Here is a 14370-nt window from a genome sequence, read left to right as displayed (position 1 = left end):
TAGCATTTGTTGTAAAGCTGGTTTGGTGGTGTCTAATTCTCTTAACTTTTGCTTGTCTGTAAAGGTTTTAATTTCTCCGTCGAATCTGAATGAGATCCTTACTGGGTAGAATAATCTTGGTTGTAGGTTTTTCCCTTTCATCACTTTAAATATGTCCTGCCGCTCCCTTCTGGCTTGCAGAATTTCTGCTGAAAGATCAGCTGTTAACCTTATGGGGATTCCCTTGTATGTTATTTGTTGCTTTTCCCTTGCTGCTTTTAATATTTTTTCTTTGTATTTAGGTTTTGATAGTTTGATTAATATGTGTCTTGGCATGTTTCTCCTTGGACTTATCCTGTATGGGACTCTCTGTGCTTCCTGGACTTGACTATTTCCTTTCCCATGTTAGGGAAGTTTTTGACTATAATCTCTTCAAATATTTTCTCAGACTCTTTCTTTTTCTCCTCTTCCTCTGGGACCCCTATAATTTGAATGTTGGTGCGTTTAATGTTGTCCCAGAGGTCTCTGAGACTGTCCTCAATTCTTTTCATTCTTTTTTCTTTATTCTGCTCTGCGGTAGTTATTTCCACTATTTTATCTTCCAGGTCCCTTATCCGTTCTTCTGCCTCAGTTATTCAGCTACTGATTCCGTCTAGAGAATTTTTAATTTCACTTATTGTGTTGTTCATCATTGTTTGTTTGCTCTTTAGTTCTCCTAGGTCCTTGTTAAACGTTTCCTGTATTTTCTCCATTCTATTTCCAAGATTTTGGATCATCTCTACTATCATTACCCTGAATTCTTTATCAGGTGGACTATTTCCTCTTCATTTGTTTGGTCTGGTGGGTTTTTACCTTGCTCCTTCATCTGCTGCATATTTCTCTGGCTTCTCATTTTGTGTAACTTATGACCCCTTTAGGGTCTCCTTTTCACAGGCTGCAGGTTCGTTGTTCCTGTTGTTTTTGGTGTCTGCCCCCAGTGGGTGAGGTTGGGTCAGTGGCTTGTGTAGGCTTCCTGATGGAGGGGACTGGTGCCTGTGTTCTGGTGGGTGGGCCTGAATCTTGTCTTTCTGGTGGGTGGGGCTGCATGTGGCAGTGTGTTTTGCGGTGTCTGTGAACTTAGAATGATTTTAGGCAGCCTCTCTGCTAATGGGTGGGGCTGTGTTCCTGTCTTGCTAGTTGTTTGGCATGGGGCGTCCAGCACTGGAGCTTGCTGGCTGTTGAGTGGAGCTGGGTCTTAGCGTTGAGACGAAGATCTTTGGGAGAGCTCTCGCCAATTGATATTACATGGGGCTGAGAGGTCTTTGGTGGTACAATGTCCTGAACTCGGCTCTCCCACCTTGGAGGCTCAGGCCTGACACCAGGCCAGAGCACCAAGACCCTGTCAGCCACACAGGAGGTTAATTAACTGTGTGTATACTACATCTTCTACCAAAACTGCTGTTTCATGAAGAGGCCTCCTAGAATCACCTAGAAAAAACCACCTATGTTTTCTTAAAGGAGTTTTATGGTTTCAGGTCTATGTTCAAGTCTTTAATCTGTAAGCAAAAACATCATACTCTGCAATTCTGCTGCAAAGCTTATAGACTTCCCTGTACTTCTTCCACTACTTGGAGTGGCAGTAGACATTGGGCTGGCTGCAGTATTATTCATCTGTGGCTTAAATGGACAGGTCACTTGCTGGCTTTATTCCAGATAGCTCATCTCTGCTCCAAGAATACTTGTAGACCTGGCTGCATGTCCCGCATAGAGAATGTGTGGGTAGAGTTGGTGCGGTTTCTGCGGCGGTGGCCCGGGACATGCTTGGAAAGGGGCGGGTGGGGGCCTGAGAGTGTCTAAAGGGAAAGGGTGGCTGGGCGCAGACGGTGGGGGCAAGATGGCACGAGCCTGACTCTCTCTAGATTTTCTATTCTTATTGAACCAGTTTTCAAACTTTAATAGAAAACTATAAGTTTTGTTAATGTTTTCAGATTTATTAGCATATATTTTGAATTACATACACTTTTAAGAAATAACTTTGTATCTATTCTTGTTTTTACTTGTGGTTTTTTTTCTCTTTTTCTATTAGATTTAGTGGAGTTATATTTTATCAGCTCTTTTCACTGTACCTGTTTGCAGACAGACTGATATCATTTGTGCTTTTATCTTTATTACTTCCTCTATTTTCCTCTTAGAATTTTATCCTTTGCCTATATATCTTATATTTTATGCTTATTTTTCCATTCTTTTCTGATAATAAAAATATTAAAATTATGCATTTTCCCATAAAGTACTACTGGGGCTGTATAATATATCCCACTATGAAGCACTTCACAACAACAACAAAAAAAATGCAAAAAAACCCAAGAAAACAGATTTTTCTTTCATTTCCCTCACCATTTTAACATGTGTAGTAATAGTTTCTATTACTGAACAGCATCAATAAAAATGACTTATCAAAATGTGATTTTCTATTATGATATAACCAGACATATGAAGCTCATTGCTGTATCACTCTAAGGTTGTTGCCGACTCATTATATTATATACAGTGAATATACACATAGTGTACTTTCTGCGTACAGTTCTAGCATTACTTCTCCTTACCAGCTGCTTGTTTTTAATTTATGACCATGGCATCATGGAACCAATTGTTTTCTGTCTTCTCATTGGTTTCTGGAAGGTTTTATGACAGCTGCGTACACTTCTTGTATATGTATAGGATCACAGATGCGCTTTTTATTTGTTATCCTAATTCCTGGTGTCACCATTTTTTTTCCTACTCTCATTTCCTTTTGTCCCATTTTATTCATACACTTTCTTTTTTGGCCGCACCATGCAGCTTGTGGGATCTCTGTTCCCCGATCAGGGATTGAACCCGGGCCACGGCAGTGAAAGCACCAAATCCTAACCACTGGACCACCAGGGAACTCCCCATCCACTTATTTTAAATTTTACTTTATCTTGTTGCATTTTATACGTTTAAGTAAGCTATTTTATACTCCTTCTGGAATAAGATGGGTATAAAATAAATACAGTTTACAAAATTAAGAAAGTGACATTCTGGACTTTTTGGAGTATAAAGTAGCTGATTTATGTAAGTAGGCTTAAAAAAACACTCTGCTATTTAAGATGGGCAAAATCATGGTCCCAGTGCCAAGAAAAATCAATTCAACATGAAAGGCAACTCAAAGCAATCAGAAAATTCTTTGCCATATTTGTGTTTCCTTTGGAAGGTGATGGAGATGGCCTTTTCCACTGCTGAGATTCCCCACCATGCCGCCATACACCCCTGCCTCCTGGCTCAGAACAAGGCTGGCCTGCCTACATTCCCAGAATGGAGTTACCTTTAAAAATTCTTTGAAGTCTGCATGTTCATCTGTCTTCTGCTGTAACAGAGCTGCTCCATTCAGCTGACAGCTGCAGAACCGGATGTAAGCCTGCATGTGGGACAGCTCAGCTGCCAGGATGTCCCCAATCATCTGCACGGGCATCTTCTCACCCCCGGTCTTCTTCCGTACTCGCAAGGCCCTGCAACCAACATACACTCTCACTTCCCATTTCTAACTGAATGTGCTTTGCAAATGAAGGATGAATACCTTGCGAGACTAATGGTAATGACAACCAGTGAGTTACCTAAAAATCTCTGGCACCATGAGGGAAAAGTCAGGAGGAGAAGGCAGCGAGGGCCTAAAGCCCTGCCTGCCCAGCCAACCTGGGTGAGCTGCTAGAAAGAAGAAGAAGAAAATGAAGTCTGCGCACTTGGGTGTTCCTAGGTCTTTGGAATTGTTCTGGATTCAGCTTAGTTTCTTAGCAAAGTTTCTTTTGAAAAATTTCTAACTTGTTTTCAGCTGAAGCAAGAAGAAAGAAATTTCCACCCTCTGTAAGGGAAAAAGGGGAGCAGGAGCCCACAGAGGCCAGGTGTGGAGGCGGCATCGTTCCCAGAGAGATGCTGAGCCCCAAGGAGGGCGGAGAGGCAGCAAGCGCTGGGACTGCTCATGCCTCCCCACAGGAGCCTGTCCTCACGGGCGTAAGGGACAGAAAATCACCGAAGGGAATGGAATTTCACTCTGGACTTAGGAGAGTGCCAGACCAGCCAGTTATGTCTAGGCCATGAGCTGCAGCTTCTCTCCTGACTCTGTCTGATGCAGAGTCAAGTATATTTTGGAACCATATGTTGACATATTGTTTGTTTAATGATTTAAGTTTTCCTTTGCTTAATCAAATATTTTCTTTGTTATATTTCTTTACTTCAATAATTATGCATTTCAGAGTTAGAGAGCATTTCATAAAATGATAATAAAATTAAAAGCCTGAGGGAGGGACTTCCCTGGTGGCGCAGTGGTTAAGAATCCACCTGCCAACGCAGGGGACATGGGTTCGAGCCCTAGTCTGGGAAGATCCCACATGCCGTGGAGCAACTGGGCCCGTGCGCCACAACTACTGAGCCTGTGCTCTAGAGCCCGCGAGCCACAACTATTATGCCCGTGGGCTGCAACTACTGAAGCCCGAGCACCTAGAGCCCAGGCTCTGCAGCAGGAGAAGCCACTGAAATGAGAAGCCCGCACACCGCAATGAAGAGTAGCCCCTGCTCACCGCAACTAGAGAAAGCCCGCATACAGCAACGAAGACCCAACGCAGCCAAAAATAAAATAAATAAAATAAATAAATTTATATGTATAAAAAAAAGCCCGAGGGAACAGAAAACAATGAAAGTTCTTTGCTAAGCAGCCCTGGCTGCAGAGAGTTAGGTGTGAGTCTCAGCCCTGGGGCTGGGGGCGTCCGCTGCAACGACAGGAGATGCTCACGACTCACTTCAGCAGCTTCGTGTTAGACATGATGAGCTCCTTCCAGTTCACAAAGATCACGGCCATTTCTCCTTCAGTGAGAAAACCTGGTTCTGCCATTCGTTTCTGAAAAACCTAAATTCAGAACACAAGGGAAAGAAGTCAGCTTAAGTGCAGTACACACAGCCTCTGTGGTCTAAATAAAACATTATCTTCATACACTAAAACTAGGAAGATCATGGCACTTTTTTTTTTTTAATTTTTATTTATTTATTTATTTATGGCTGTGTTGGGTCTTCGTTTCTGTGCGAGGGCTTTCTCTAGTTGTGGCAAGTGGGGGCCACTCTTCATCGCGGTGCGCGGGCCTCTCACTGTTGCGGCCTCTCCCGTTGTGGAGCACAGGCTCCAGACGCGCAGGCTCAGTAGCTGTGGCTCTCGGGCCCAGCTGCTCCGCGGCATGTGGGATCCTCCCAGACCAGGGCTCGAACCCGTGTCCCCTGCATTGGCAGGCGGATTCTCAACCACTGCGCCACCAGGGAAGCCCAAATCATGGCACTTTTAAATAAACATATTGTGACTGTTAAATTTTAAATTGCAAAATTTCCCTACTTTTTGCTCTTTCGTCTCCTATCAGGGCTGATTCTAAGGACTGAATCCAGCAGTCTCATCAAGAGGAGGAGATTCTCATACCTACCTCCTCAGGGTGTTAAACAGGCTAAATAAACCGTGGGCATAAAGCACCCACACACTGGAAGAGCCTGAAGCACTGAGGGAGCATGACCGTGGTCAGGCGGAGCACCTCAGGGGTCTGGAGGCAGTTGGTGAGAAGTGCACCAGAAGAAAGAGTCATGCCTTCTCCTATCCTCAAGACTGGCCACCAAGCACATGTGGATTTCAGAGGTTAAATAACACTTTGGTAATCCATAGCACTTAAGGTTTCACAAAGCTCTGATATGCACATACATGCATATGCTGGTGTGTGTGTACATGCACACGTGTGGGTGTACATGCACACGTGTGTGTGTGGGTTTCTCAATTAACTTCATAGATGATGTAGGTCATGCTGACTCAGGTATTATTATTCCCAATTGACCCACGAAGAAATAAAAGCTGAGAGAGTAATTTGCTCAAGGTCACAAAGCTAGGATGTGGAGGAGCCAGAACTAAAACAACTTTTTGATTCTAAGTTCAAGTTTCCACTAAACAACTAGGGAATGACTTTAAAAGCCTTACGGAAATGGTGAAGTCATCTGAGACAACTCTTCTCACGTGAAATCTCTCCAAAATACACATGACGTTACCCTCCATTGAAACTGTTCTAAATTAATGTTTACTGCATCGAGTTGAACCTGGATTCAAAGAACTCAGATAAAAGTGCCTCTACGGTTCCAGAATCAGACTGAAGATGTCTGGACACTCCTATGAGGGAGAGCCCTGGAAACAAGGTCGATCTGCTCTGAGGTTGCTCCTGAAGGCCAGGGAAAGCATCTGATTGTTCTTTCATTCGCTGATTAATTTATGTTACTGTTTATTTGTTCTGCTTACCTGCTTTGTGCCAGCCTCAGTGAGGTAAGCAGAGGAGGATGAGGTGGCTGGGTCCTCTGGGGACCTCCATGGGGCCCTCCATGGGAACGGTAATGAGAAGCCCTTGCCTGTGGGCAGTGCTTTCTACCCTAACCCCCTGACCCCAACATGATGCCTCACCCCTCAGAGCGTCTTGTGAGGTGCGCAGAGTGAGAAGAACCAAGCCCAAGTGGTTAAGAGGCCGGCCTGAGACGGGGAGAGCACCTGGCCCTCGTTCACCTTCTGTGCTAGTCAGAGCGGTTCTCCACACCCATTACAACCCCTTAGGACTGGAATCGGACCAGCAGCAGGGCTGACACTCGTAGGGGTTAATCAAAAAGATGGACTTTTCTTCCAGGCCATCCATCCTGGTGAGGGAAGTGCAGACATAAACACACCTGGCCACACATAAATTCAGTCCTGTTGGGAAGGCCTGTAAAGGGCCAGGCTACGTTTGGGGTGTAGGACGAAGGACACACAGTCTCTGCCCTCAGGAGCTCACAGGCTGGGGGAAGATAGACGTTATCAACCGAGAAGTGCAGGACAGTGAACGTCTGAGAGGAACGAGTGTGCCATGTCTGAGATCCCAGCCCGAATTCAGGGGAGAGAATGAATCGGGGGCAGGCCTTGCTGGGACAGATGCAGGACTCAGCTTCTGCACCGTGTGCTCTCGAGGTCACGGCCACATAAACAGTGCACCTGTTGGGCCTGAGTGGGGACACCTGTTCTCTTTAAGTTTTTTTTTTTTTAAACTGGTCTCATCTGAGGGCCCTGACATGATTCGTGGGAACTGAAAGCCATGGAAACAAAAGCACAATAAAAGTATAAAATCTTACTTTGTTTGCTCAAACGCGAATCATTTAAAAGTGCCACTCTAACGGCCATTGTCTGCTTAGGGGTCGCTGGCAACATTAATAGTCACAAACACAGTAAATATATGAGATTTGGGAGCTATTTTACAGTATACTGTTTGGTTTTCCAAACTGATATAAAGGTTAGGTGAACACTCCCACTGCCTCACAATTCCTCTGCAAATAATTAAACTTTATGAAAGCGTCAGGTGCCAGAAGAGCAGTGCAGACATCGTCAGAGAAAAGTCTGAGGCAGATACATTTGCTGTAGAGCCTTTCCACCTACTCTGTACCTTGGTCTTTCCTGATGGGGCCTCTACCACATCTGACTGAGGCACTGAGTGCCTTTTCTCTCTCTCTTCACTCTGAATTACCTAATCTGGAGAAAGAGCCGACTTGAGATCCTCAAGGCCTCTCCAAGGGTCAGAGGAAGCATTTTGAGGGTGTGAGCGCTCCTGTCACTGCTTGAGAATTCACTCGCCAAAGGTGATACTTCGCTACGAGGCCCCACCGCCTAAGGAGCCCGCAGAGCCTTCGGCGCCCCTCACTCACCTCCACGACGAGCTGCAGGTCATTCACGTACCGCTCCTCAGTCTCAATCAGCTCATGAATGTAGCCCTGCCTTTTCCTCTCCACTGGCTGCATGGTGTCCAGGGTTTGGAGATCTGCACACCCTGTGGAAAAGCAGGGTAGAGTTTCAAAATATTATTTTATCTTCTTCGGAGAAAACAGACATGAATCATCAGATACACGGGGTTTGCAAATGCTGCTGGGAAAGAACCACACGGCCTGCCAAAGGGCCCTGGGACTCGGGCGAACAGCGCACACCTGCGGAAGCGGGATTAACCACCGGCCACTCCAGAGCTCCAGAGCCGCAAATTAGCAACACCTTAACTAGTTGCAACGCCTGCGATGCTCGGTGTGGTCCCAATTTCTTTTCCAAATAAGTAATGACAGAATGAAGGATTTTCAGAAATGGCCTCAAAGAAACCAGAACTGTGCAGAGCCTTGTGAAGAATCCACGCTATTCTCACCATCTTGAGACATTTTCGAAGTATTGTAATGATTAAGTGAATCAAATGCTGGAGACCAGTGTTTTCCAAACTGCAGGTCATGAGCTATTGGTGGGCCAGTCTATCGATTTTTTTAAACAAAAACAAAACAAAATAAATAACTAGAAACTACCACGTGCACAGGATCTGTAAGTATTGTCCTGTGAAAATTTTTAGTTAGGTATGTATTTGAGGATGTAAAATGTATTTCTTACTGTGAGCCACTGTTTAAAAAATGTGTGAGAAACATTTCTCTAGATTTCTCAAAGTTAAGTGCTCAGTTAGGAAACCTAAAGTCTCCAGGGCCCAGCAGTTCCCAGCAAGAGCACTGTCTTAACCCACTGGAACAAAGAACTGGTGGTTTGGGGTACACTGCAGCCACGGGGGCTTTGAGGGCAGTCCCTGGCCATCGCGCATGGCATCGGAGTGAGAAGTACCATAGTCACTTCGGATCAATGTGCAGGCACATGGGAGCTGAGCTCACTGTCGTGCTGGGAAGTGACGTTAACCCAGAGTCATTCAGTAAGAAGCTGAGGGTCTGCCTTACGCCCAGTGGGAGGGGAAAGGCCTCAGAAAGCCCCTCCTCAGGCAAAAAGAAAAAGCAGGTAGGTGCCCAGCAAGGGACAACGTGAGGCGGTAGCAGTGCATGTCCGAAGCGGGAGAGACGGGAGGCAACACGAAGGTCTGGGGAGTGGAGGACGCAGGAGCAGGGCCGGCCCTGCGGGAACTCCGCAGCCCGCAGTGTTCAGACCGAGGCAGACGCCCTGCACGGGGACAAAGGCACAGAGCCACAGAGGCGGAAAACGCCAGGATCAGACCGGCCTTTTAAGGGGGGGTTCTCTTTCTGTTTTTGATTTTTTATGTATTTTGTATAGATTTGGGCTTTCAGAGAGTCCTCACGAAGACAGCTGTTCTATTTTCTGCACATGCTGCCGACAGCTTTAAAAAAAATTACTCCCACAGTCAAACAACAATTGAATAAGGCAAAAGTCACGTTTGGCGCTACCAAGATGAAATCGCAGTGCCACTCATGTTCAGACTTATCCAGCTTTTCAGGGGACTGTGTTCCATCCTGTTCCGCCAAGGAGACGTGCAGGAATGAGCGAGAGCTGGGGACGAGCAAGGCTAACACAGGTCCCTGCCTGACCCGGCTGTGTGCAGCCAGGAGGCTGGACGCCAAGACCGACGCCTGACGGGGAATGTTGCTGATCACGTCACCACCCAGCTGATGCTGGTGGAGCAGTCGCAACAGCTTCTAAGGTTGCCCTACCACTTTGCTAGTGGTTTACAAATCTCGGTCCTTCACATTCTGCCACATCCACATACTATCTCTACTATTATTTATGTAATATTTTTGTTCATGTTTGAGCTAAATGTCTAGGAAATCATGGGTTTGATGTGTTGGTTATTTTCTTCTAATAGTCACTACCATAAACATATAACCATTAAAATAAATCGAGTCCTCCTGGGCACTATTTTGTGGGCCATTGTGTTGTGCACCACCAGGATATCACACTTTGGGAATCAATGATTGATGTTAAAACCCACAAGCGTTGGCCTATCTATTCAGTATCTTGGGATAATAGGAAAAGTCTCAGGTAGTTTATCGTTTCTAAGGCTGGGACGTACATGACATTAGCTTCATCAGGATGAATGTGGGACAATCCTTGTACTCCGCGAGCTGACACCTTTGCATTTCATTACAATGGTTCTTAAATTTTTATTCTCCAAGTTTCCAACCTGACCCCTACCCCCACTTTCAGATGCTCTCACCTCTGACATAAGGGGAAAAAAAATAAAGGCACGATGCCCCTTCTACTTCCAGCCCCATCTTCCTACTCACTCATCCCTGTACTTCCTTCCCGTGTCAGGGGGTGAGGGGATCGCTACTTCTTCTAAAGCCAGCATCCCTAAACCTCCCCCTCCTGCAGGACCCTTCCCTGCCCTTCACACTTCCATCTTCAGTCTTCACTGGTCCCTCTAGTCTGTGAACATGGTTATGTGTCCCTCCTACCACAATATTTAAAACAAACAAGCACCCTTCCTGCAACCCTGCTCCCTCCACAAACACCTGTCTCTAGTCTCATTGCCAAATGTCTGACAGTAGAGGGGTCTGACACTCACTCCCCCCGCCCCCAGCTCTCTCTGTCACTTCTCCAACTTAAGGTACTCTGGTTTCTGTCCCACCACTCCACTGACACTGCTCTTGTGAAGGTAATGATGACCTTGAGCATCGCCAAGTGCAGAGTCCCCCTTGGGAGCTGGCGTCCTCCTGCACCTGCCCAGAGCCCTGACACCTGTAATGAGCTGCTGCTTCCAACACTCGAGTCTCTCCCTCAGCCTTTGTCACTCTCCTCTTTCTGGTGTTTCCTTCTGCATTTCTGCCTCTGACTGCCTCCAGGCTCTCTGGTCCCCACAATCCAGCAAATACTAAAATGTGTTCCTGGCATTCCTGACCTGCAAGGTCAAACGAATCTGGCTTTGCATTTCTCTGCTAAGGTCACAAGGCACATCCGCATACTATGCTCTGAGAAACCCTGCTCTAAAGAAACATTTAATTTGAGTGAACCCAGAGTTCCCAACACTTATTTGACCATAGAACCCTCTGTTTTGAGGGGAGAGTGAATCTTTTGAGAACTGAGGAATTAGGGTTTGTGGATAGAATACACCCCTCTGCCATCCTCTACACCTGCACTGTCCAATACAGTAGCCATTAGCAACATGTGACTACTGAGCACCTGAACCACGGCCAGTCCAAATAGAGAAGAGCTGTAAGTGTAAAATATACACCGGATTTCAAAGACCCAGTAGAAACATCCCAGAATGTAAAATAATGCATCAGTACAAAAATTATTATACCGATTACACATTGAAATGATAATATTTTGGATAATGCTGGGTTAAGTAAAAATAATTATTAAAATTAATTCCATCTGTTTCTTTTTACTTTTTAAAATGTAGCTGCTGGAAAATTTTAAATTACATATGGGCTTGTATTTGTGACTTACATTGTATTTATATTGAACAGCTCAAGCCAGCCTCTACATTTTTTATCATGTTCTTTCCCTGACAGAACGTTCAATGACTCCTGTTTCTTGCAGAATGAAGTCCTAGCTCGGGGGGAGCACAGGGCTTCGGAGCCTCCGTAATCCAGCGGCAGCCTGCCTCTGACCATGCAGCCCACCTTCTACCCACCCTGGCCTGGGCTCAGTCCTCATGATGTGCTGTACAAACTGTCCATGGCCTGGCTGTTTCCACTCCTGTTGTTGCCTCTGTCCATGGCCCTTCTCTGCACAGAAGCCATCTCACTACCTCTTCAGGGTGCAGCTCACATGATCCTACTCTGGGGAAACCTTTTCCATCCCCGTCCCCAGACTGCCTCTCCTTCATATTTTCATGGTACTGGCTTGCATCTATATTTTATTTTATTTTTTGCATCTATATTTTAATACTTCCTATAATGTAACGTGTATTGTAGTTCTTCTGTATATAGTTAGTATGTCCTTCTCTCCCAGTGGAGGTTAGGGACTGTGTCTAACACAGTCTATAATATCACACTTAGCAATGTTTTGACCACCGAGGTCAGGAAATACTTGTCGAGTGGAAGATTATTGTGTTGTCCCCAGACCCATTTCTCATCTTTCCCCTGCTCTGCTCCATACTGCAAGGAGGCCAACCTCTAAGGCTACTTTTGTAAGCTCTTTTCTTAGTTGACTTCTGCCTGGGTTTGGCTAATAAGAGGAGACTGAAGACTACAGGGTGGACTAGGGAAAGAGTCCTCCTGCCAGAATGGTGAGATGACAAGAAAGCATTTAGTCCCTGCTGGGTAAAGAACAGAAATGCTGGGGCTGCATCTCACATAAATGTGGAGTTCAAGAATTCCTCAACTGATGAATTAACACAAAAATTGGTCCCTGGCTGGTGATAACTTCAGGGTGCTTGGCCAAAGAAAATGTACAACTGGTCTGGAGGGTCATTCTCAAAACCTTGGTTCCACAGGATTTACAGAGAAAAACTAAGTCTCGCTAAAGATGAGTTCAAAGTAAAAAATTACAAAAAACAAGGAACAATCAACCATTCATAAAAAACTGAGGATTAGAGCAAAAGGAGATGTAAAATATATATGTTTAAAATAACTCAAGACATATATGAAGGATTTGAAACCCTAATTAGTCTTAAAAACCCAACAGGAAGTTTTGAAACAGAAACAAATAAAAAAGTAAATATTATCAAGGAAATAATAAATTAATAGATGAGGCAGCAGATCAAACACATTGGAGGAAACAATTAGTAAATCTGAAAACAGAGCTGAAGAAATTACTTAGAATGCAGCCCAGAAAGACAAAAAGATGGAAAACATACAATGAAAGCTAAAAGATATGGAGGATGGAATGACAAGGCCCAACATACATCTAATGGGAGTCTAGGAGGGGAGAACAGAAGGAAAGGGAAGAGGTAATAACTGAGATTATAATGGTTGAGAATTTTCTAGAGTTGATGAAAGATATAACTCCACAGATTCAGGAGGAAAAATGACTCCTGATTAGGGAAAAAAATAAAAATAAACCCATACCTAGACTATAAAACACCAAGGAAGAAAAAATTTGTTGAAATAGTAAGAAAGAAAGAGCAGAATAACTATACAGGAACAGCAATCAGACTGGCTGTACACAACTCAACCCAACAATAGGGAGTGTTGAGAAAAAATAACTGTCAAACTAGAATTCTAATTACACTATTGTTCATGGAAGAGGGAGAAATAAAGGTATTTTCAGGCAAAGTTTGACAGCATTTAGCACTAGCAGATTTGACTAAAGGAACCATTAAAAAAAATGTACTTTGGGAAGAAAAAAATTGAATAAAAAGGAAAAAAAGAGGGGCTTCCCTGGTGGCACAGTGGTTGAGAATCTGCCTGCCAATGCAGGGGACACGGGTTCGAGCCCTGGTCTGGGAAGATCCCACATGCCGCGGAGCAACTGGGCCTGTGAGCCACAATTACTGAGCCTGCGCGTCTGGAGCCTGTGCTCCGCAACAAGAGATGCCGCGATAGTGAGAGCCCTGCGCACCGTGATGAAGAGTGGCCCCCGCTTGCCACAACTAGAGAAAGCCCTCGCACAGAAATGAAGACCCAACACAGCCATAAATAAATAAAAATAAATAAATTTTAAAAGGAAAAAAAGAGATGTAAGGAGTGGTAGAAAAAAAAATAAGAAAAAGGAATGGTGAGCAAAAATACCAGTAATTATGTGAAAAAAAAATTATTGACAGTAAAAATAACAATAATAATAATGAATAAGTTGGTGGGATAAATTCAATGTTAATTTTTTTAAAAAGAAGCAAAGAAAATGCATGGTAAATAGAAAATGTCAAATAAGCTAGATATAAATAAAAGTATAAAATAGTTCTAATAAATATAAGTGGCTTAAATCTGTCAGTTAAAAGAGAGACTCTAGATTGGACAAAAGAATTCAGCTAGATGCTATTTACAAAGACACCAGAAACGTAAAGTTACAGAAATGTTAGAAGTAAAGGGCTGCGGAACTTCCCTGGTGATCCAGTGGTTAAGAGTCCGTCTTCCAATGCAGGGGATGCAGGTTCAATCCCTGGTCAGGGAACTAAGATCCCACATGTCACAGGGGAACTAAGCCTGTGCGCTCCAGAGCCTGAGTGCCACAATTAGAGAGCCCACATGCTGCAACTCCTGAGCCTGTGCACTCTGGAGCCTGCATTCCACAACTAGAGAGCCCATGTGCTGCAACTACTGAGCCCACGTGCTCTAGGGGCCCCACACCATGACTAGGAAGAAGGTCATGCACCACAGTGAAGAGCCCACATGCTGCAACAAAAAAAAAAGATCCCGCAAGCTGCAACAAAGATCCCATGTGCCTCAACTAAGACCCAATGCAGCCAAATAAATAAATAAATAAAAGACCTAAAAAAAAATAAAGGGCTGCAAAAAACTATACAAATGCAAAATATAAAAGAGCAGTGGGGGAAGATTCATTAGCAACAAACTAGGCTTCCAAGGATCTGTATAAGATGACATCACAAACAACTCATGAAAATATAATAACTCTTATTTGCAACTAATGGGAGAGCCTCAAAGTGAGAAATAAAAAACTGATAAAATTACCTCCCTGATAAATTGGGAGATTGGGATTGA

General features: G+C 44.4%; 1 protein-coding gene across 18 annotated transcripts in view; it reads right to left on the bottom strand.

Annotated features, from left to right (window-relative positions):
* Window positions 1-14370, bottom strand: part of ITSN2 (intersectin 2) — a 165137-nt gene that overhangs the window by 16801 nt on the left and 133966 nt on the right. For 17 of the 18 annotated variants that reach the window (XM_036872696.1, XM_036872706.1, XM_036872699.1 and 14 more), the window contains 3 exons: window positions 7708-7829; window positions 4770-4876; window positions 3302-3485 (listed from right to left, as the gene is read on the bottom strand). In XM_036872696.1, coding sequence (XP_036728591.1) covers window positions 3302-3485; window positions 4770-4876; window positions 7708-7829 — 413 coding nt within the window. The remainder of the gene's footprint in view (window positions 1-3301; window positions 3486-4769; window positions 4877-7707; window positions 7830-14370) is intronic. The other variant, XM_036872705.1, reaches the window with a different exon arrangement.

Source organism: Balaenoptera musculus, chromosome 13 (genome assembly GCF_009873245.2).
Source record: "Balaenoptera musculus isolate JJ_BM4_2016_0621 chromosome 13, mBalMus1.pri.v3, whole genome shotgun sequence".
Taxonomy (NCBI): Eukaryota; Metazoa; Chordata; class Mammalia; order Artiodactyla; family Balaenopteridae; genus Balaenoptera; species Balaenoptera musculus.
This window is presented reverse-complemented; position numbering and strand designations above follow the sequence as displayed.